Source organism: Hoplias malabaricus, chromosome X2, assembly GCF_029633855.1.
Source record: "Hoplias malabaricus isolate fHopMal1 chromosome X2, fHopMal1.hap1, whole genome shotgun sequence".
NCBI lineage: Eukaryota > Metazoa > Chordata > Actinopteri > Characiformes > Erythrinidae > Hoplias > Hoplias malabaricus.
In genome coordinates, this window is record NC_089819.1 from 12,894,538 (window position 1) to 12,917,406 (window position 22,869).

General features: G+C 37.8%; 1 protein-coding gene across 1 annotated transcript; it reads right to left on the reverse strand.

Moving 5' to 3' along the window:
• Window positions 1-1,286: 1,286 nt before the first annotated feature.
• Window positions 1,287-22,610, reverse strand: LOC136676985 (leucine-rich repeat-containing protein 74B-like). The gene is made up of 10 exons (XM_066654316.1): window positions 22,440-22,610; window positions 21,709-21,892; window positions 17,470-17,612; window positions 17,184-17,316; window positions 15,583-15,789; window positions 9,619-9,728; window positions 6,986-7,101; window positions 5,163-5,241; window positions 4,906-5,001; window positions 1,287-1,475 (listed from the first exon to the last, which is right to left on the reverse strand). Exons 1-10 carry the CDS (start codon window positions 22,608-22,610, stop codon window positions 1,356-1,358), a joined length of 1,359 nt encoding a protein of 452 aa, XP_066510413.1. The 3' UTR covers window positions 1,287-1,355.
• Between the last annotated feature and the right edge of the window lie 259 nt (window positions 22,611-22,869).

Here is a 22,869-nt window from a genome sequence, read left to right on the forward strand (position 1 = left end):
TGAAGGCATTGAAGCTATGGACTGGCCTGCCCCTTCCCCAGACCTGAATCCAATCGAGCACATCTGGGACATCATGTCTCCACAAACGCTACATTGGATCGCCTTCCAGACCTGTATTAAAGCATCAGTCAACTAACTCCTGGGCAGTCTGATGCTTTAATCCAGGTCTGGAAGGCGATCCCTCTGGAGAATATATATATATATATATATATATATATATATATATATATATATATATATATATATGCTAAATTAGGATTTCACTAGAAATTGAATTAAAATACTCAAAGCAAATACACCAATTTGGTGCCTTTGTCGCCATCACACTGAGGTAATCATTAATGCTGTACTATTTTTACTGTCCTACAGATGGCATGATAGAGCCGAGTGTCAAATACTTTAAAGCACTGATCATTTTTCTGTTCAGAAGTGTTACTCCTTCCAAAGCCTTATTCTGCTGATCCCTGTTAGTCATTATCCAGTCTTCCCATCAGCTAGCTATCTTTAATCATACACTGCTGTGAGAATGGAGACTAATGTATGCTTCCTCAGGCACATGACACCAGCCACTACTTCATTTCAAACTGCCATCAGTCCAACATCATTGGAGCTTAAAACACTTGAAGGAGAACATTAACTGCCCACTGTTAGAGGCACACATTTTTGGGTGAAAGAGTGTGTGCCCTTCTGCCCCCAAAGCAAGACAGTCCAATTACGGTGGCCAATTATTTATATTTCCCAAATTCAATCCTTGCATTATGCTCTAATCAAATAATCTCATGTGGCTTTTAGTTTTTTAATGATTCTTGATTCTGACTGACCTTCAAGACTGTTTATCATGAGTAAAAAGAGTGCCAAGTATTCACTTTCCTATGAATGAAAAGGTTTTATTCAAAAGAGCTCTTGAGTAATGACAATAATCATGGTCCACTTTTTTTATCTGGTCCCTTTCTCAATGTCACTCAGTGCTTCTGAAAAGAAGAGAAAAGGAAAATCTGAAAATGTGCACAGGCTTGAACTACACCTGGGGTTATAAACGTCATCCGCTCAAGCAGCCATGCATGGAAACATCATTGTGTTCAACAGCTGTTCACATTAAACTCAGCAGGTGCTGCTCTCAGTAACCTTTCACTGAGTTCTAATGTCAAGAGTAAAGGCCCATATCCTTCTCTTTCATTCCACTGATCAACTTTTAATACATTCAGGATGAACAGTTGGCATGAAGTTTTCTAACTTAAACACACATAAAACACTGAGGCTAATAGTGTATCAAACTTGCATCTCACTTCAGTATTGCTTTTACTCAGACTATGCTGAACGACATAGTAATGGTGTGGTAGACACAGCTGCTGTGGTCAGCTCTTTGTTTTTTGATTGACAGTACAGATTTTGCCACCATGTTTCACTTGGAGATTTGGTAGCATTTCTTTGACAGCGCTGAACAAGTCTTCAAACTCCTGGTCCACACTGATATCCTACAGGGAAAAGAGCAGCAAAGAACATGGATCAGAAATGCAAATTCAGTTCCAATGTGCATGTATTAGGTTGGGTTTTGTGTGAGGCTGGTTAATGTCACCATGTTTAATGCCAAGCATCAACTATAGTGGCTTATAGGCCACCAGTACTCGGCTATACAGCAGTGGAAATGAGTTCTCTTGAGTGATGGATGTGTTAGAAAGCAAATACAGTAAAGACGAATGCCATCCATTGAACTTCATTACAGTAAACTAAAGAGAGTTATAAATATAATGATCAAAGCTGTCTTAAAGATTATTAAACAGAGGCTTTCGGACTGGCCAAAGGTGACATGAGTGAGATAAACTACTGATCAGTGTTGGGACTCTGGCAACGATTAACAGAGATACCCTGAAGAAGTACAATGTAGGGCCAAATGCTTGTGGACAACTCTGCTATCATTTCTTCTGTAATGAAGAGTATTAATACATATTTTTTCCACTTTGCTTCAGAAACACTTTTTATTTGTTGAGGAAGGATTTGTGTTGGAACATTTGAGGTGATTCATCCTCAAGAGCAATAGCGAGGTCAGATACTACTTTTATTACTTCTCAATGCAGCTCATTCTAATGTTATTAAATAGAGCTCCGGCACTCTAGAGAACGCAGTATCACTATTTCATAGACCAATCCTTGGGTGGCTTTATATATTTTTAATTGATGCCTGGCATGAAGCATGATACTTTACTATAACCTTGTGTTCACATTAGCACTAACAAGTCGATTATGTTGCCACAAATTTGTCTCTTTTGGGTGTGTTCAAAGCCATTCACGTTGTCACGTGGGTATACAAAGTCCAGCTTAAAAAAATAATAAAATGTTCTAAGCCAAACAATTAAACCAAATGTATCAGATCTGACACATGATATTTAGAGGTGGCTCTTTCATCATCTAATGAAGAGAAATGCCGAAAACAAACTTTTATCCTTTTGGGCATGTTTTCTACTGAACTGTGAATGAAGTGAAAGTATTTCCAATTTCCAAACCATTACAAAATTGTTGCAATCAACATGAAATCACAGAAGAAAATCTCAAGGCAAAATTTTGCTAAACTGAAGCACTTCCAGGCATGATTTGAATTATGTTACTTGTTGTAAAACTAAGCATTTTGTGTTCCATCTCATAGATGTAGTGTATTCTACCTGTCAAATGCTAATTAATTATTATAAATATTCAGAAAATTTAATCTGTACTTTACAGCAGGAAAACACATTTAGATAATTTTACAAATATTTTTATGAAACAAAAATATATTTTTTGTTTTCCAAAAGTCTTTTTGTGCAAAATGTGCTCGGTTGTTGACATAGATTTGTGAGATTTGTGAGAGATTCAGAGGAAGAAGATGATGGTACAGGTTAGTAAGGGAGGTCTGTTGAATGACCTCATACCTCATGCCAAAGTTCAGACCGTAACAGAAAAACTGTGGTTCCTCTAAATATGGAAACATGGTTGTGCAGATCAACTAAAAAGAGCTTTTGTGGTTTTGGTGTTTTTATTACCACCAGTATATGAAATGTAAAAATGTCAGAGAGAAGAACAGACTACTCATGGGTCAAGGACCTCTGGAGCAGTGTTTCTCATCGGCTCAGTGTTATGTTTTCCTGATAAGTTCTGAAGAAGAGAGACAATCATTTGCTATTGATTGTTTAAATCAATCAAAATTAAGAAAAAATTGTTAAAAGTCTGAAGAACTGTTTTGATGCAGGGAACAAAGTGAAAGACCAATTAAATGTAAAAAACAAATATTGGTAAATGCCTAAATATTCAAAACTTATATGATCCAAAATTCATAAATGAACAACTTTTAGATTTTTAGTTAAAGGGCCACATAATCTGTGATTTTCAAACAAATCAGTTTTATTGTATTATTATTTCACGTCAGGCATAAAGGGCTAAATGATTAAATATGTGTATTTTATAATGAAATTCAAGATTAATTAATATATAATTTAAAAATGGACTTAATTTATATTGCTAGCTATATCTAATTATTGGTTTTACACTCTATTAAACATCAACCATCCAGCCACTTCTATTCACAGCTCAAATGTATATAGTTGGAGGGAAAAAAGTATTTTAAATGCAAGGCATTATAGGAAAAACATGACTGTTGTTTGTACATGGCTGAAGTTTAGTTTAATGTTTGTAAGTTTTTATTCAGTGTTTATAAATTACTACAAAAACTCATTTGTAACTTATTTCTAAGTTATTTATTTTTGTAGCACTTTCTGTGTTTACTTTCATGCATTACTTTCGTGCTCTCCCCAATTTTGCATCAGTTCCACCTGAAGTAATCTGAAATAGCAAAAATAGTCTATATTATCCACTTATGGAGCAGGAAAAAAAACAATATTTTCTTTATTATTTTCTTTTTCATGCTATTCAATATTTGGAGATCTGTCTAAAGATATCCATATTCCATTTCTCTGCAGTCAGCAGAGAGAGGGAAAGCCCAGTATATTGGACTGAGACAATAATAATAATAATAATAATAATAATAATAATAATAGTAATAATAAGGATAATAATATGATTATTACAATTATTATGTGTCTCAACTTCTGTACACTATTGTATGTGCAAAGATGCATTATTGTAAATTTGAAAACAAAAAACAATGGTTATAAATGTCTCTTTCATGTTTACCACCAAACTGTTGAGAATAGAACATAAATTTTAGTATGAACAAAAGAGCAGAATCTGGGGATTTTGTATAGCCATGCTTATGATCGTTCAGAATGCATTTTTTAAGCCAATAGTATATAATGTTGCTTCACCATGTCATAATTCATTTGCATAAAGAGGAGAAAATCTCAACTGGATTTGCCACTCTGTCACCACTGTCTCTAGATCACAGCTACAAATCATGTACTCCCATAGGAAATTACTGGTGACTTGTTGCTCTGCCACCTGCTAGTTTGAATGCACAGTAAGTTTACTTATAGTACAGTAAATTCATTATGACTCATATGCTTAAAACTCATATGGCTGAAGGTGACTTCTGCCATTAATGTGTAAAATTTAATATCACTGTTAGTGAATAAAATATCCTTGTATCTTTCTCATTATTCCACATAGTTTGAACTCATGCCAACTCATTACTCATGTCTCATTGAAATCTTTGTCTTACTGGAATTCTGTGAAGCTGCTTTGTTACAACATCATTTCTTTTGTTGTAAAAAGCACTATACAAATAAATTTGATTTGATTTGATTTGATTTGAACACATTAGCCTTTTTCCATTGTGGTAACATTTAATGATGAATGGGCCAGTATGATCCAGAATGACTTTCAACCAACAGACACTGAATGTGAATTATTCCTACTTTGGGAATTTTACCATCTAAGTTATATGTTTTGAATGTTTGAGTGGTAAGGGGAAGGCACATACAGAGAAGTCCAGGTGCTCCATTGCTGAGGCTGGGTTGGATTCTATGGCCTTAAGGACAGCAAAACATCCAGCTGACTGCAGGGGATTGCGAGACATCTACATCCACAACACAATCAAGAGACTGTGATCAGATTATCACTGATAAAAAGGGTATGTCTACATGGAAATTTAATTGAAAAGAGAATTTTTTTCCCTAGTACTGTGTCCCAGACACTTTCCTGCTGCTCCTACAGAAAGCAATTTCCTTCATGTCTTACTTTGAGAATCCGGATGGTTTTGTTCACTTTGAGGCCCACGGCTAAATGGATTGCTCCTTCAGGGGGGATGCGGTTGATACTGAGGAAAGAGATAAAGCAGAGAAATGACATGTAGAGCTTTCCAGAAAGATGTAAGCCAAATAAATATTACAAGACCATATTACCTGCTCCAGCAAACATTAGGTCAATTTGGCTTATAAGTATATATATATATATATATGTAATGTATGTATGTATGTTTGTATGTATGTGTGTGTGTGTGTGTGTGTGTGTGTGTGTGTGTGCGTGTGTGTGTGTGTGAGTATCTTATAGTTGTAAAATGGATAATACTGTCTAAGATAAAGACCAGTGATCCATCAGCCCCATTGTATAGCTGGAAAGCACAACGAAAAATATGTTTTTGTTCATATTTTTGTATTTGTTATTTATAAAGATCTATGAAAATATCTGCTATAAGTAGCAGGTAGCCTGTTCTTTTATTCTGTTTTAGTGATTAGCAGCTTGTTGTAACTAATGCTAACTCCTGAGTTTGCTGACCAGCAGAGCCTGTCTTTGTCGATGCTTTTTGGTGGCTGCCTGCCTGCTATTGCTGCTTTTATTGACTGGGACAGTTGACAAAGGGAGCCTGTGATTGTCGCTTGTGGCTAGAGGCCTGCTATCACTGCTTCTGGCTGTTGCTGATGTTGACTGAGACTGCACATACTCATTGCTGATGTTCGGTGGCTAGCAGTCTGCTAACACTTCTACTAACTGCTGCTGGTGTCGACTGAGGGAACATCAACTTATTACAGCTGATCATTGGTTAGAGGCCTGCTGAATCTGCAACTAGTTGCTGCTAATATTGACTGTACAAAACCCTCTCCAGCTCATGCCCATCTAAAACTGATAGTATTTATATTTACTCTAAATTTTCTTAGCCCGTTTTAACCCTGTGGTTCAGTGCTGCTCACTGACTGGCTATGTACTCGCACCCCTGCTATCTGTGCCGCTTTAAACATTCTGTATTTCTATTGTTCTGGAAAAGACAATAAAAAATATAGCCGCAAGCGGCAATTACATGGGGCCAAGCAAGACATGGCATTACTTGGCACCATGGTTTTCATTGCAACTCTTTTTTCTTTAACTAATTTTTTTTTCTAATTTGGATACTCTTGTGAAATTTTCAATTTGCATTGAAAATGACCATTCAGTTACAAAGCCAACTGCTATCAGGGAGCATTACTTGCATTTTTGGCATTTCACTGCATCCATTACACTATTACACTATTCAAAATTTGAGTCAATATATAGTCATGCATGAATATATTCATCATTTCAGAGTAGCAATTTTTTAAGTAATTCCGCCAAATTGTATTTCATTCTATGTTTAATTTGTAAAATAACCTTAAATGAGAACATTTTTGACATTCCAGTTTAGCCACCTAGGGTGTCTAGTTCTAAGGTCAGTCACTAACAGGTTGCTCCACTTGTGGAATGTGCTTGGACACTTTGGGATGAATAAGGAGTCACACATGAAACACCAAACAAAACAGCGACAGGATTCAAACACTTGACTATCGAACCCTGAACCTATGGGTCAGGAGGCAGCTGCTCTCATGTTAAGCCGCAAGTGACTTCCGCAGAGCCCCATTTTGAGCCTCTTGAAAAGGTGGAGTAATATGGAAACAAGCTAAATTTTATTGTTTGGTCTGGGCAAACCTTTTTAGGCAGGGAAAAAGGGAATTTATTCAGCATTTCAGTTTTGTGGAATTATTAGCAAGAATATCTAATACCTAATATATCACACTAATCACACGTGAAATAATAATAATAAAAAAAGGTACCTGATATTCAGCTCCTCCAGGGTGTTGTTCTCTTTAAGCCCCTCCCCCAGGGCCACTGCTCCCTCTTTGCCAAATCCATTGTAAGATAAATCCACAGCTCGCAAGAATATGTTTGCCTTTAAACAATAACATAAGACACTGCTGATCATATCACACAGATAAGAGAGCACAACTACTGTGGTTTTAAACTAGGGTTAGTCTCGGTTGGGGCAAATTCCAATTGCATGGAATATTTGCACACCTGTCCAGCAAAATTCAAGTTACTACACTGTAGTTCTGTCATCCCACTGTTGACATGCAGTGCTAACAGTCACAAATTTGCCTGAGCTCTTTAATGCCAAATCAAATTAAGCTGCTGCTGTAATATTTCAGAACAAACAGCAGATTCTATATTGGCCATGATTAGCAAAGTTTACAAAATGGTACAATCAGTGAATTTCTTTGCTTGTTTTCATTCTGGAAGATGATTAAATAGAGAAAAGGCTCGGTTTTGCTCCTATTAATCTTCTGTCATTATTTCTGTCATTATAAAGTGCTGTGTTTATCTGTTCACACTGAATGTCCTGGTTTCAGTCTGAAATGAAAGTCAGTTGTGTAACTAAAGAACAGCAATTGAAGTAATTATAAGCAAAAATAACCAAATCCTATTCATGACATTAAAAAGTGTGTGAACGTTCCAAAACGTCATGTCCACCAGTTATTCTATTTTCAATGTAGGATGGTAAAGGTTTAGCTCAAAACTGAAGACTTGATGCTGTCTTGCAATTTATTAAAGTCGCACACTGTTTGTACTTACATTCATCTGTAACTGCTTATTCAATTCAGGGTCACAGTGGGTCCGAAGCCTACCAGGAATCATTAGGTGCAAGGCAGGAACACACCCTGGAGGGGGCACTACTCCTTCACAGGGCTACACACACTCACATCTATGGACACTTTTGAGTTGCCAATTCACCTACAAATGTGTGTTTTTGGACTGTAGGAGAAAACCAGAGCACCCGGTTGAAACCCACACAGACACGGGGAGAACACACCAAACTCCTCACAGACAGTCACCCGGAGCAGGACTTGAACCCACAACTTTCAGGTCCCTGGAGCTATGTGACTGCGACACTACCTGCTGCGTCATCGTGCTGCATAAGTATAAATGTAGGACAATTTGTAAAATGTATATTCAAAGATAACATTCATTGAGTTGGCTTCCCCCCCAGACACAATTCCCAAATGTTGGCCAAGGCCACTATTAAGGATTTTTCTTCTTTGAAGGTTTGATGTAGGATGTTAACATTTTTAGTTCCAAATCATACCATTCACTTCCCAGTACATATAAAGTAAAAAACATATAAAACATGTAAAGTAAGCAAGAACGCTGCCATACTGAATTAGCACTGTCTATTAACTCTGAAGCTATAAAGAGTGTTTCAGCCCAAACTGCTTCTTGTCATGCCTTCTGGTGAACCGACTCTGAATCCTGATCTCAAAAACTCCACTACCCAGAACTCCTCTGACTGTCACATGACTCCTCCTGCCACCAGGTCAACCTATCACAGATCCAACTCTCCTGATTATTGATTAGTTGCACCTGTATCAAACCCTTTATTAACTCTTTCTCTATAAGAGTCCTTTGTGAAGTAATGCCCCTCTTTTCAGAGCATATAAACCTTTTGTCTAACTTTGTTTTCTGTTTTTTTGATCTATTGATTCCTTGACTACGTTTTTGCCTCTCCCTTTTTGGACTTCGGTTCTCTTTCTGGTTTCGACTTTTTGGATTTCTTCTAGGATTTGCGACTGTGTTTTGTCTGTGTGTTTCTGTTTGTGTTCTCTGTGGTGTGTTTACCCCTTGTGTGTTCTTGACTATTCTCTTAGATTTCCCAATTTGTTAATAAACTTTTTGGCCTCTTCTGCATGTGTCTGTTTGCATCTGAGATTGCTACACTTCAAAATCAAGCTGGTAAAATTAAATATCATGGTAAAAATGCTTGCTGTAAAATTAATTTAATTTTAAGAGCATTTATTTACATACTTAAAGGGGCATTTCACAATTGTTACCTGTGTTTATAACGCATTCAATTGTTGAGTGGAAAACCAGCTACACGGAGTGGTTTGATGTAAAATGGTAATTGAAAAAATAAACTTACTCTTACGTTTGGTGGAACTAGGAGCATAATCTCCATAACAAATATATATTTCTGAATTGTTATATGTCATTTTGAAAATAATGAACAATATGTTGTTTCTTTTGGGGACTGTTTTGTCTGATTAAACCCTGCACATACCTCTTCAACTTGAATTACGTAATAAAACAATGTCAGACTTTCTCTACAATGCTGTGAATGAATCACCATAAACGCTACTGTAGAAACAGTGGAAAATCAGAGACAAGTAATTTGAATGTAAGTCCTGTAAAGCTCCAGTACGATATGGACTGAGGAGCACTGCAGTCCCTCCAGAGCACTAGTGAAAAAGAGCTGGCAATGGTAGATTATTTCAAATTTTTCTATTTTGAAACTTTCTGCTGGTACCAAAATATAGCCTGGTGTTTTCAGCTGTCATTAGCTGTTTAATCATGGTTATTGGGCTGATCAATGCAGCAGGCTCCCTGTGGAGCATGATAAAAGAGTTATCACTTTTACCCCAAGGCCTCTGGCAAAAGAAACAGCTCCCTTTCCTCGAATGCAGTTCCAGGACACGTTCAGTGACTTAAGTCCTGTGTTCTCAGATAGAGATGTACCCAGAATTTCTCCTAAGGGAGAAAGGAAAAATGAGAGAGAGAAATTGAGAGAGTAAAAGACTAAACTCTACAGCAGACCCTCCACACTATTAATGTATAGTATTGGCTGTGGAATATGATCATCTGAGATTTATAAAGAAAAGGAAAATAAAAATGTAATTAATATACAAACCTCAATTATAAAAAATGTTGGCACAATGTGAAATGCCTGCAACCTTTTTATAAACATTGGATCCATCCATTTCCCTTCATCGGCATTTAACAATGTAGACACCATGAACTAAAAGATCCAGTTTGGTAAGTTTTTTTTGCCATTCTTTCATTATGCAATTTTTCAGAGGTTCAGTTGTACTGTGCCTTCATTGTTATATGCTGCTTTTTGGACTTTAAACCACTTATCCAGTTCAGGGTCGTGGTGGGTCCAGAGCCTACCTGGAATCATTGGGCACAAGGCAGGAATTCACCCTGGAGGGGGCGCCAGTCCTTCACAGAGCTACACACACACACACACACACACACATTCACTCACACACTCACCTACGGACACTTTTTGAGTCGCCAATCCACCTACCAACGTGTGTTTTTTTGGACTGTGGGAGGAAACCGGAGCACCCGGAGGAAACCTAAGCGGACACAGGGAAAACACACCAACTGCTCACAGACAGTCACCAGACAGGAGCTGTGTGACTGCGACACTACCTGCTGCACCACCGTGCCGCCCCTGCCTAAGGTATATTTAGCTTTTTATGATGCTTCTATTGGATGCTCACAATAATATATTTCATAATCATGACTCAACTGTGTTACCTATATAAGAAATGACTAATTGTATATTTTTAATGTTAGTGTTACATTAACTGTTGTAAATCTTGTTTCACCTTTTAACTGAGATGCCTCTCTGTCCCTGCTGTGGCTAGAGAAATACAAGTATCCCATAATTGATCAAATACACACCAGCATCATCATCCAAACATGTTCAATAGGCATGCCTCCACAGAATAAAGAGATGAAACAGCACAGAGCCACAAAAAGTGACTCAATCCACTCACTATGTTCTCTGACTGTAGCCTCCAAATATTATTGTTACAAAAAAGTCCTCATAATTTGTCATACATAAATCACATGAACAGGGCTTGCTGTTGCTGGGGGTTTTGGTTGATATTAATGATAAAAATAAGTTAATTATGTTGTTATAATGAAACTAATAATTCCTTATCTTGATTAAAAAATTCATTATCTTGATTAAAAGAGCTTCCGTACAAAATGGCCACGGTTCCAACTGCCCCCCCCACCACTTTTTTTTCTTTCTTTTTGTAATATAGTATAAGCATAATTTTCAGAACGAGTGTGTATCTATATGTAGAAAATCCTATTTGATAAAAATTGTTGCACTATATCTGTTTAAATACAAATCACTGCTTTCCGTCACTGACTTTGGAATAGAGTTTTTACATTACATCATGCTGTCAGTGATTATTAGACTTGATCACTGGTGATGGCAGTAGGAAAATAAACATATGTTTCAGTGTGGTAGCACGGCAGCTTTATAAAGATAGAGAGATATTGCCATATGCAGCGTAGAGGGAGAGGTGCCAGTTGGACGAGTTATGAATATATGAATCATAGCTTGTGCAGATTCAGAGTCATTCTACATGAATGCTCCAAAGCAGCGTTATTTTTTTTTCTTGCTGAATTATATAGATCATGAGTCCATTTTCACACTCCTGGCATTCATTGTGTTGGAGCCAAAATCCTGTATATCTACAGTCCTCCCACCCAGTCATTCATTATATTTGGGAAATCCACTGTATGGATCTGTGTGTTTAATCCTCTGTAAATACACAGGGCCACAGTGCCATATAAAACACTATACAAAATCATTGCTTTAGTCATAAGAAAAGTGCCCACAAGTAGGACTGACATTATTCAGAGGAAGACAGCTGGATTTTACACCAAACACTTTTATAAATTATAGGCCATATGTCTTTTCTTACTGCATTTGCTGAGTTGAAGCACATTAGACATAGCTGAAAATAAATAAAACTGCTCTAATTATTCAAAATAAGATTATTTAATGCAACATATTTGTTGATACATGTACAGATGTTTGTTTGTATGTTTTGTTTTGTTTATTGACGGCTCTATCACAGTACAGATGTTCAGAGCAGTACAAAATGCAGGTGTTTCTGTTTTAAAAGCTTTCTCCACATAATGACTGATGAAATTCAGCATGTGTTACAAGACTTTGGAGTGTTTCTAAAGTTAGTGCATCCATTAAGAGGAGAAACATGTTTTTCTTTCTTTTTTATTGAACAACAGGTTGATTTAGTACAAAAGCAATATGTATCTTGAAATCTAAGAAGGAACATTATTCTTGAATTTATTCACAAGCAAAAGCATTCATATGCTTTACAGATGAAACAAAACTTCGTAACAAAATCACTATATCAGGAACAATCTTTTTAATTTTCTAAGGACGTTATGAACCTGGCTCACTCTCTTACAGAGTCCTTCACATTTACAAACTGCACCACAAGGAGGTCCTATGATAGAGTTTTAGGGCCATAGCATTGAAAAAAAGAAACATAATTCCAAGAATAAAGTCAGAATTCTGAGTATAATGTCGGAATAATTCTGAGAAACAAAGTCAGTATAATTCAGAGAATAAAGTCAGAATATTTAGAGAAATACTGTTTGGATTATTATTTATCATAATATTTAGACAGACAAACTCACTCTGTGTGTTTTAGAGTGAGAAAAAGCAGTCATTGAAGTGAACAGAATAATTTATTAAACACATCCACATGACAACTAACACCGGCAGTTCAGCCTCTTACTGCAAAGTGTATGGCTTTAGTTTATTGTACGAGTCCCTAAGCCACAACGCGATGGCGCCTCATGGGCACGCCAGAGTTCCACCCGCTCTGGATCAGTCATTTTCATGATCATTAATTCTATCCTGTGAAACTGCATGTCCTCTTTCCTTGCGCAACCGAGTCAGCGTCTAAATACAGTTATCCAGTGCTCCACATCAAAGACACGGTGTCCTTTTTTTTAGGAATTCTTGGCCATTTCTGTTGGTCCATTTCATCATATAATTTTACTGTGTTAAATTCAGCAGCCATTTTTAAGGTTAATCAAATGAAAAATGACAAAAAAATTATGTAAGGATTTTTGGAATTTTTGTTCTGAAAAGATATATTTCTTACTATTCAGCACAGCTCCCCAATCCATGCTGAATGTATAAGTAGTATTTCAGACTAGACAGATTCCTAAATGTTACTTGTACAGGTGTGCCATTTGAGAGGCTTATTTAGTCCTTTCCAATGGGAATAAGCCTCTTAACCATTTAACATACTGATTTAAAACCATTGTCTCATATTTATCCTTATGGCTAACCTTAGGTACAAACAATGTGAATGTACCTTTAAAGGGAAATTATGTTCCCTACAGGTATACTAACATTTTTTCAATTTTTCTTCTCCAGAAGGAGATGTGAGATAGGTGAATATTTGTAAACTTTCATTATAGAACTGTGTAAAATAAAACCACATGATTTTAAATCTACAATTATAATAGAATAAGACACAATCATGTTCCCTAATTAATGGTACAGAATATTTACCCTTGAGAATACCACTAGTGTGACAGTTTTTCTGAGAGTGTTGCAATAAAAAAAAGTCTCTGTATAAACTGTAGTGGTTTAAGAAGCATTGAAATCATGTCAAGGCTTTGGTGGTGCTACATCTTATTACATCCTCTTGGTCATTTGGTCTGTCATTTGGACTGAGGCGTATTAGACTGAGATTTTATGGACGTGGTCATCAACATTATGTATAGCTCTAGAGATCTTAAGCCCTTGTGTTTTATGCATTATTCACAATGCAGAATATTTCAGCAGGAGTAATGTTCCTCTTTAAAGTGCTCATGACCACTCGTGTCGTCTCTATCTCCAGATGATTCCGCCCTGGGCCACGCAGTCAGGAAACGACCAGGACATTTTCTGAGATGAAGAGTATGAAACAGACAGCTTTGACAAGTCTCAGCTATCAAGAGTTCCTCAATGAATTCAAGTCTTTGTTCATTGGTCACAGTTTATTTGAGAACATCTAAACACCGGTCAGCTGCCCACATTACGCACAAAATCCTGTCTTGTCTCATTTGTGAAGTCATTGGTTATGTAGAAGATGGCTTTGGAGCTTGGCTTTGTAAGATGTTCAGAAGACCAGTCTTTCAGTCCTGGCCTGGAAAACTAAGCTAGGAAGGGATGGTTTCTCCTTCAAATAAGGTTTATTCTGATGGGCAATTTTCAATAATATGACTTAGCGTAGAAAGCCTTTTTAACTGCAATTTTCTCATTACGGATTTTAAGAGGTTGCTGAGGTTGCAGAGAACACCAGTGGGAATTCCCCTTTACTTTCATTATCAACAACATTTAACTGGTATTAAAATGTACTACATTACTGTGGATGTTCTGGCATAAATTCATATTGGAGAAAGGAACCAGGGGTCACAATATCTCATAAACTACAGGCTTGAGCAGACCCTAAATGCTCAGCACCATCTTAACTCAAAATGGATGGGAACACAGTTTCCTGTAGCCCTGTAATGTTCCGGTCTTCTTTGATATGCTACATGAACACCTTCCCATTGGAAAAACGTGCCCTTGAACCAATAAGCCTACTTTCAAGATGGCGGCCAAGTTCCATACATAGCCTAAAAGATAGGCCACCTCACTCATTACTTGCTGGGGTATTCAATTATGTCATTTTCTCTTTAATTTCTGAAATAATAGAGTGGACCCACAAAAGTCTGTGATTTTTGTACACACATATATAGCCTTTTTTTATCCAAAGCAACCAGGGAACTTAAAGGTTTAAAACGTGATTTGAAAAAATTTAAAGTTATCTTTCAAATGTTTTGTTTTAAATTCCTCATCACTCTCCAGCATCAATGGATAAAAATGTACCATGATTAATCACATCATTTCATGTAATTAACGTTGAATAATCACCATTTTACTCTGTTTTTTTTTTTTTTTTCATACCTGATCCTAAAGTCTACAGATGTTCCTGTTTAAACATCACTATATTTAGTTACACTCCTAAGAGCAGACAGAATTAGCTTCACCAGAATGGATTTTTACTGTCAGTTATTCAGGAAAATTCTTTACTCTGGTCTCATGTTAGCGTAACATCTCCAATACATGGAGCAGTTCCCTTACAGTGCTGCATACAGACTGTTTAGGAACACTATTTCCTTTAACTTCATCAAGATTTACTGCTGAGATTTATGGTACCAACAAAATTCTTGCTATGCATACTTTGTAAGAGTCTATATCAAAAAGCATGTGGCATAAATGCCAAATAGTAATTGGGACAGTTTTGACAGTATTTCTGCAGTTCATATATTAGCTACAGTGACTGGATAAAGCCAGGTCTCACGACTATTAATGTTCTGTTCATTCAGGATTTATGACCAGCCCAAAGCAACCTGGCTGTGTGTATTTCAAACAGAAGTAAGTAAAAGATCAGGAGCCTGTGCTTTCCATTGTGTCACAACACACACTCTTCAGCAAAACCACACAAACTTTGAACAATTCTGACCCAGTTTCCCTAGAACTCAACGTTTCACATCAACTTTCTGCAAATGAGAAATCTCACTATAAAATTTGGATTCCAGAAGAACCCTAAAATTGTTAGAGAATCTTTATGAAAACGATACAATGTTTCTGTCTTTCACTCTTGATTCTATATAATACCAGGAAAAGGTTCTATGTGAAATAGGAATATGTTTTTACAACTGTTTAAGCATTAAATCTCATATCTGTTTAGCATGGTCTGGTTTCTGTGGAACAGTGTTGTACCTGCTGTTTCTCTGAGGTTGTTGTGACTGAGGTCCAGGTGCTGCAGGTTCTGGTTTTTGTTCAGAGCTTCGGCCAAGTGCCTGACCGCCCGCTCGTCCAGACCGTTCCCAGAGAGCTTGAGGGACAGCAGAGTGGTGTTCTCCAGCAGCATGCTGGACAAAGCCTTCACACCTCGCTCACATATATGATTTTCTGAGAGGTCGATGTCTGGAAGAACATCAACATCAAAGAAGTTTATTCATTATTAAAATCGGCTGAAGACTGGGTTCAGAGTTACAACATACCCCTGAAGTGTACACTACATTTACAAACGTTTGTGGACACTCCACCTAAACTGTTCTCCTTGGGGGCTTGTCTAATCCCCTCAGAAAAGCATGAAATGAAATGAGATGCTCTGGAGCAACCACAAATGACACAAAGGACACTATGTCCAAAGTCATGCATTGACCAGAGGATTATGAAAGCTATCAAGCGTTGGACTGTCCAGAAATGGTACTGTGTTCTCTGAGATGATAAGGCATAATTCCATGAAGAAATATTTGGCCATATAAAGCATGCTGATTCACAGGATAAGTAACATGAACGTATTTGAAAGCAGATGGAATTACTTCAGAACAGTGTACTGTGTATATATAGTTACATAAGTAAAACAATGCTTATATGATCAGATTTCTAGTTGCCAGGTTATGTGCTTTCTTCAGTCTTTCCGTTTACTAACCTCTGTAGTTCTGCTTCAGCGCTGTGTGAAGCTGCATGATCAAACTCCAAGCCTTGTTTAAACAAGAGCAGGAGTTTTTTCCCCTTCTTAATAAAGCAAATCTTTCCCTTTCATTAGATGTGCTGACATACTGAGCATGTCGTAATATGCGAAAAAAGCTGCAAGGTCCCTTTAACATATGAAGGCTCTAATTACACCAAGTTCTCTTCAACATATGATCCTCAGGCTTTAGAATATTTCTGCATTTCTGTCATAAACAAGGCTCATCAGAGGCAAGGATGTTGATGTTACACTTCTCAATACCATATATTTCCAATGAAATGAACAAGTTTATGGTGCAATAGTTGTGGCCATTGAACTTCAACTGCACACACAGCTTGTATATCATTAAATGAAAAAGCAGTCTGTAGCAGCTGTCCATGCCAAGCGCTGGCTAGGGTTTTATAAAGCCCCCAGCACTTGTGGAGGAGTAGAAATGTGTTCTCTGTATTGATGGCGCAATATCCAATAACTTTGTCATGAGTTGGAGTGGCGTTTGTTATCCAGAACTTATCATCCACTTTCATTACTGTTCTCATGGCTAAATGCCATCAAATCCTCGTAGAAGTACTTGAGCATCTAGCAGAAACATTTCTTAGAACAGCAGAGGCTGTTACTGCTTTAAGGGTGGACAAACCACCTATGAATACCCTTGATTTCAGAAGAGATGCTGCATGAGCCATTTTTTAAAAAGTTTTGGTTCAAATAGAAAAGCCAAAGATGGAGGGGGCAACCCAAAACATATTAAGTGGTGAAGTTGAAAAGGGCGGTCTATGGTTGGGTTTTGCCTTGGGATTTACGGTAGTAAGTATGTGGAAAGTATTTGAACATTTGAGAAAAGCACCTGTGATGTAACAGTTCTCCTTCAGCATGTCAGCCACTGCCACTCCGCCTACTCCTTCCATCCAATTATCTCTCAGATTCAGCTTCAGGATGGAGGTGTTGGTTACCAAGGGAACCGCCAGGGCCATGGTACCCTACCGAGCAGAGTTGTCAAAATGTGAGACATTTTTGTTGTTGTTGTTGTGTGTTTAGCTTTGTGATCAATGGAGAGACAAAATAAGCCAAACATACTCTGCTTTTCCTTAGTTTCCCTAGTGATCAACATTTTCCAAAGACCTGGAGCTCACCTGAGGACCGAGGCCATGGTGCACCAGGTTTACATCACTCTTGTGCAAGTTTCTGAGGAAATATGAAGCAGGGACCACGTTCAGCATCTTACACATCTGTAGGTATCTAGACTGGCCGGTGCGGTCATACTCCTCTTTCTCATCTGGAACACAAAACACAACATCTCTCATTCTTCTCAAAGTCAAAGAGACCTCCTGGCCTATGAAGCCAATAGTCAGTGGTGAGGCTATGCCACTGTTGTGTAACAATAAAGTATGATCACTGATGACCAAACACTGTGAGGCAAACTAACAATGAATGGGTGCAATAATTATTATGTATACATTGCGTTCAGTGAAGTTCAGTGAATTATGCATCATGGACCCTGACATCACTGTCATCATACATGCTTGATTTATGAACAGAATGATGAAATTAAGAATGATAATCTGTATTGTTCACCGTTGTAGTGAATAGTCCATTCTCTGAGCTTAATTGACCATGTAAGAGCACTTTGTAGTTTTATAATTCCAAACTATAAGTGCATTTATTGCTCTGTATACATTATTTTCCTCCTTTCACCCTGTTCTTCAAAGGTCAGGTCCCCTACAGGGACATTTTGGGTGGTGTATCATTCTCATGGTGGTTAGAATTAATGGTGGTGGTAATGTATTAATGTGTATTGCTCTAGTATGAGTAGATCAGACACAGAAGTGCTGCTAAACTCTGTGTCCACTCACTGTTCACTCTGTTGGACTCTACTATCTCATTGGTTCACTTTGTAAATGTAAAGTCAGAGACAGTAGCTCATCTGTTGCTGCACAGTTTGTGTTAGCTGTCCTCTAATATATTATTGGTAGTCAAAAGATGGCGCACAGAGGTCACTGTCGGCTTGGTATTTTTAGTTCATGGACTATTCTCAATCAGTGATGCTAAGCAACACTGCTGTGTCTGATCCATTCGTACCAGCACAGCACACACTAACACATCACTGCAAGGTCTGTGTCAGTGCAATGCTGAGAATGATCCACCACCCAAATCATAACTGTTCTGTGGACGTTCTGACTATTGAAGAACAGGGTGAAATGTGGGAAACAATGTATAAAGAGCAATTGATGGACTCCGGTGTTTTCTGTAGAATTACAACGTAGTAGTTGTCCTGTGGACAGAGGAGCTGAAGGAATGGACAGTGAATGTAGAAACAAGGAGGTGACCATAATGTTATTATTGATTGTATTTTTCATAATTTACATAATTTGACACTTTACTAGATTCTAGATTAACAGAACCTGTGTAATGTGAACCTGTGGTTTAGTTAAAGGATGACTATGTAGTATTTCTACCTTAAAATTAATTAATTCATTCATTATCTGTCACCGCTTATCCTGTTCAGGGCAGCGGTGGGTCCTTACCTGGAATAATTGAGCAAAAGGCAGGAACACACCCTGGAGGGGGCACTAATCCTTCACAGGGCGACACACACACCTCTACAGACACTTTTGAGTCACCAATCCACCTACCAATGTGTGTTTTTGGACAGTGGGAGGAAACCGGAGCAAACCCACACGGACACGTGGCGAACACACCAAACTCCCAGAGCAGACTTGAACCCACAACCTCCAGGTCCCAGCACTACCTGCTGCGCCACCTTAAAATTACAGCTTCTAAATGATTTTAATGTTCCACAGAGCTATAATAGGCAGAATGCAGCCTCTGTTGTGGCTATGCTGGGTCCTCTGCTGGTTTAGTGCACTAAGCAAGGTGGATAGTTGCCTAGCTCCAAGAAAAATCTAGAGTCTAAACATACAAGAATCTAAACATACAAGAGTTAAATACTGAACTGAATTTACACAGTAGAGAGAGCTGAAATAGACACAAGTTGGAGCAGTAAGTATTTGTAGCCCTTTTTTCATGTGTTGCGTTGCAACTTAGTGATAGTTTTGTTGACAAAAGTATTATGTTAGTTACCGAAGAGTGAGCCAGGTTTTGCAGCTGCTAACTTTAGCTGGATTCGCTCACTTTAGCTGGATTCATGTTAGGACATCGATTTTGGTAATATGTGCTTGTTGCTATGTGGATTAAATGACTGAAGTTACAATTTGTGTCGGTGGAGCCCAAGCTTCATTGAGGACAGTGTTATAATCAGGTTTTGAGAGTTACTGATGAAAGAGGGGGAGTGCTAGCGTCTGTTTACTTTAGCCGGAATAGCTCAGTTTTTAGCATTGAATAATTCTTGATCAAATTGATTAATTCTACTAATTAGTGCTTTTCTGTCGGTTGCTGTGGTTATAACAGCTAGTGTACCACCACAGTTACACTTTATGGTTGTAATAATATGGTCCAGTGTGTATTATAAGCAATGTATGGGTTTTAACATGTAGTCAACCTTATTTTATTCGATTACACACATCCCCAAAGCTCAAAATCAGCTGGAGCCCCAGAGTCGTTCGCAACTTTTGTAAACATCACTTGATGAGTGAGTAAAAGCGAGAGAGTGTGACAGAGGTGTGTACTTGTCTATGAGAGAGAGCCGGTTGTGTTAGAGTGAGCGAGCGAGCGAGGGAGAGAGAGGTGTGAGAGAGACTGGATTTCACAATAGTACTGTTTGAATTCTCAACTATACCTTATGTACACTCTCAGAAAAACATTCCTGCACAGGTAGATTATTGTTCATTATAAATACAGTGTAAATATCTTCAAAGGTCCTAAAGTGATCCTGAACTCCAGTGATGTACTTTAAAGTTTCACTACATTCTCTTTATTTGTTTAATAGTGGAATATGTGTATGACAGAACTGCTTTATATAGAAAAACCTAATTAAAAGCTGGGAGCTGAAAAGGGGTGTATAAAACAATTCAACTTTAAAATCTACAATTAAATTAAAAGATGGTACACTTCAGTACACTTAGTTTTTAATTAGGAAAACACAGCCATTCCCTTGAGGGGACCACCACAATGGCAGTGAGAGTGTACTTATCTGGAACTTGAGGAACTGTAAAAGATATTTCCCCAAATTATTAAACTACAGGTTTATCATTCATGTTAAGACTGACTGTAACTAACTGTACTATTACAGTAAATAATTACTGTCAAATTTTCAGTTCTCTGTCAAGAAAAATAGGTACTGTACATTTTTCAGCAAACAGTGTGAATGTCTCTCAGGTACATAAGTAGCCTTAGGATAAAACTGTGTTAAAGGTTAATCTGCGTTCAGTTTTCCACAAGAAAAGTGGATATATTTCTTCAAGATTCATTCCCAGAAAATCTGTGGTGGTACCCTTGAGGATACATCTTCATTGAATTAAATTAGGGAACATAACTCTACCACATTCTTCATTAAATGCAGATTTTTTTTCTTATATTTCATTTCAATCTAAAAGAGAAAATGATGCATGGCTAGGAATCACAGCTGGACTTAAAAAACACGGTTGTTATATATGGTATATTAACCTTTTCTGTACATTTTCGTGAATGTTACTGCACTTGTAAAGTACCAATTTTATAACAGTGCTTGCTCACAATCTCAGAAAATGGAACATAAGTATCAATGTAACTTAAAAATAACATATTTGCAGTTAAATATGGTGTCATTCTGTTCACTAATTAAAGATTTTGACGTCAGACCCCTGAATGACCCCTTCGGGGATATTTAAGTGCTTTTTTGCGAGAGTAAAAGAATTGTACAACTAAAATATAAGCTACATATGAAAGTGATAAATCTGAAGTGTGGACCTTGTTGAGATTTGGGGTCAACAAAGAGATTCAGAGTGTGAAAAGGAATATTAAGGAAGAAGTGTGATAGTGTCATTGGCAAATCAAATATGACAACCCACCGTTGTTCGCCATTAAGATGGCCAATTATGATAAATTCCCAAGCCATTCATTAAACTATGCAGAGGCACACTGCATTAATACAGCAGATGGTCATCTCTAATAAGCTGAATAAACAGCTGAGAGAGAGAGAAATGGATAGAGCAAGGGTTTAGAACAGTGATTTATGTTGATGTAGGAGACTGCGTAGGTGTTCCAGTATCTTCAGAACAAGCAGGTGAGAAATGGAGAGAGAGAGCGAGATCTGTCTGAAATCAAAAGTATGACTCATGACTGTTAGCCCGTTTTATTCCCTGTAGAGCAGCAACCACACACTCTCGGCCCCTCTCTATCATAACATGAATCACCCACGCTAGCTCTCTCTCTCACTTTCCCTCTCTCTCTCTCACACACGTTTTCACTTTTAATAACAACTCTTGCTAAATCACCTTCAAGCTCTAGATCTGTGTCATAGTCTTCATCGGGACTGAAACACACTCCATCTCTGTGCTGCCCATCAGCTGCTCCACATGCCTGACCACGCTCCGCCACCTCGTCTTCATCACCACCATCCTCATCATCTTCTGCCCTCTCTCCTAGGCTCAGAGTTTGGCTCCTTGCTCTGATCACTGTCTGGAATGAAAAATGCAGTCCAGTTCAAAAGTTTGGCACCCAATGCCTTCTTTGCAACACTTGCTTATAGTGTGTGGTCACACTGTGTGTGTGTGTGTGTAAGGATTCAGCTAGAGGGGTATAAAGTACCCAGACTCCAGGATTGTGGGGGAGTAAAACTGCATATTCTGGAATATTTAAGCACCATTAAGAACGTTTGAAATAAGTTGGTGTGGTGGTAGTGACTCAGAACAAATCATTTAACATCAGTATTTGATTCCATAAATGTACTCTTGTCCATCAACTTCTAACAGACCTGTTTCAACATCTGCACTCAGAAAAACTTGTCATTGTTGTGGTACCCTATGAAGTACATATTTAATACTTTGTTAGAACATAATTGTACTCTATTATACATTAATTGCAAATATTTTAGTCGTGTTGTTTTCATACGACCCAATTCACTACCAAGTAATACATGTTTAAATAGTTAATCTACCAATTCATATCATTCAGAAAACCATTTTGAAAAGGATCTGGTCCTAACCTCTTTCCTCTGTCCACTCACCTGGTTGTCCACACTGCCTCTGCTGTAGATATTCCGTGGTCTGCTGGGTGGCCTGCTCCCAATCCCACCTAACAGCTCTTGCCCATGAACTTCATCATCATTATAATCATCATCATCCTCCTGCAGCGAGGGCAGCAGCGTCTCTTTGATGACCTTCTTACCCACTACCATACTCTGTGTGTGTGTGTGTGTGGTGGAATGTCTGTTATGAATATTAATATATCAAACTCAATGCCACACACCAGTAAAGATACTCTCCTTAAGAGTTTCCTTTATTTGCATCTTCACCAAGCTCAAGGCCTCATCTGACAGGTATCCCAGTGTTATAGTTCCAACTTAAACAGGAGAAATGAAAGGGGAAATCAGTGCAGCAGTGTGTTCTGCTACCTTGCAGTGGGTGGTCTATCTCAGACTGACACACACTCTGACC

What these genes read in the sequence shown, in the direction of transcription:
- LOC136676985 (XM_066654316.1), bottom strand. Translation starts at nt 22,610, where the DNA reads ATGGTAGTGGGTAAGAAGGTCATCAAAGAGACGCTGCTGCCCTCGCTG. An exon ending in GGAGAACTGTTACATCACAG is followed by an intron (nt 15,790 to 17,183) that starts GTGCTTTTCTCA and finishes ATGTTCTTCCAG; the next exon opens with ACATCGACCTCTCAGAAAAT. An exon ending in TGGAGCACCTGGACTTCTCT is followed by an intron (nt 1,476 to 4,905) that starts GTATGTGCCTTC and finishes TTTTCCCTGTAG; the next exon opens with GATATCAGTGTGGACCAGGA.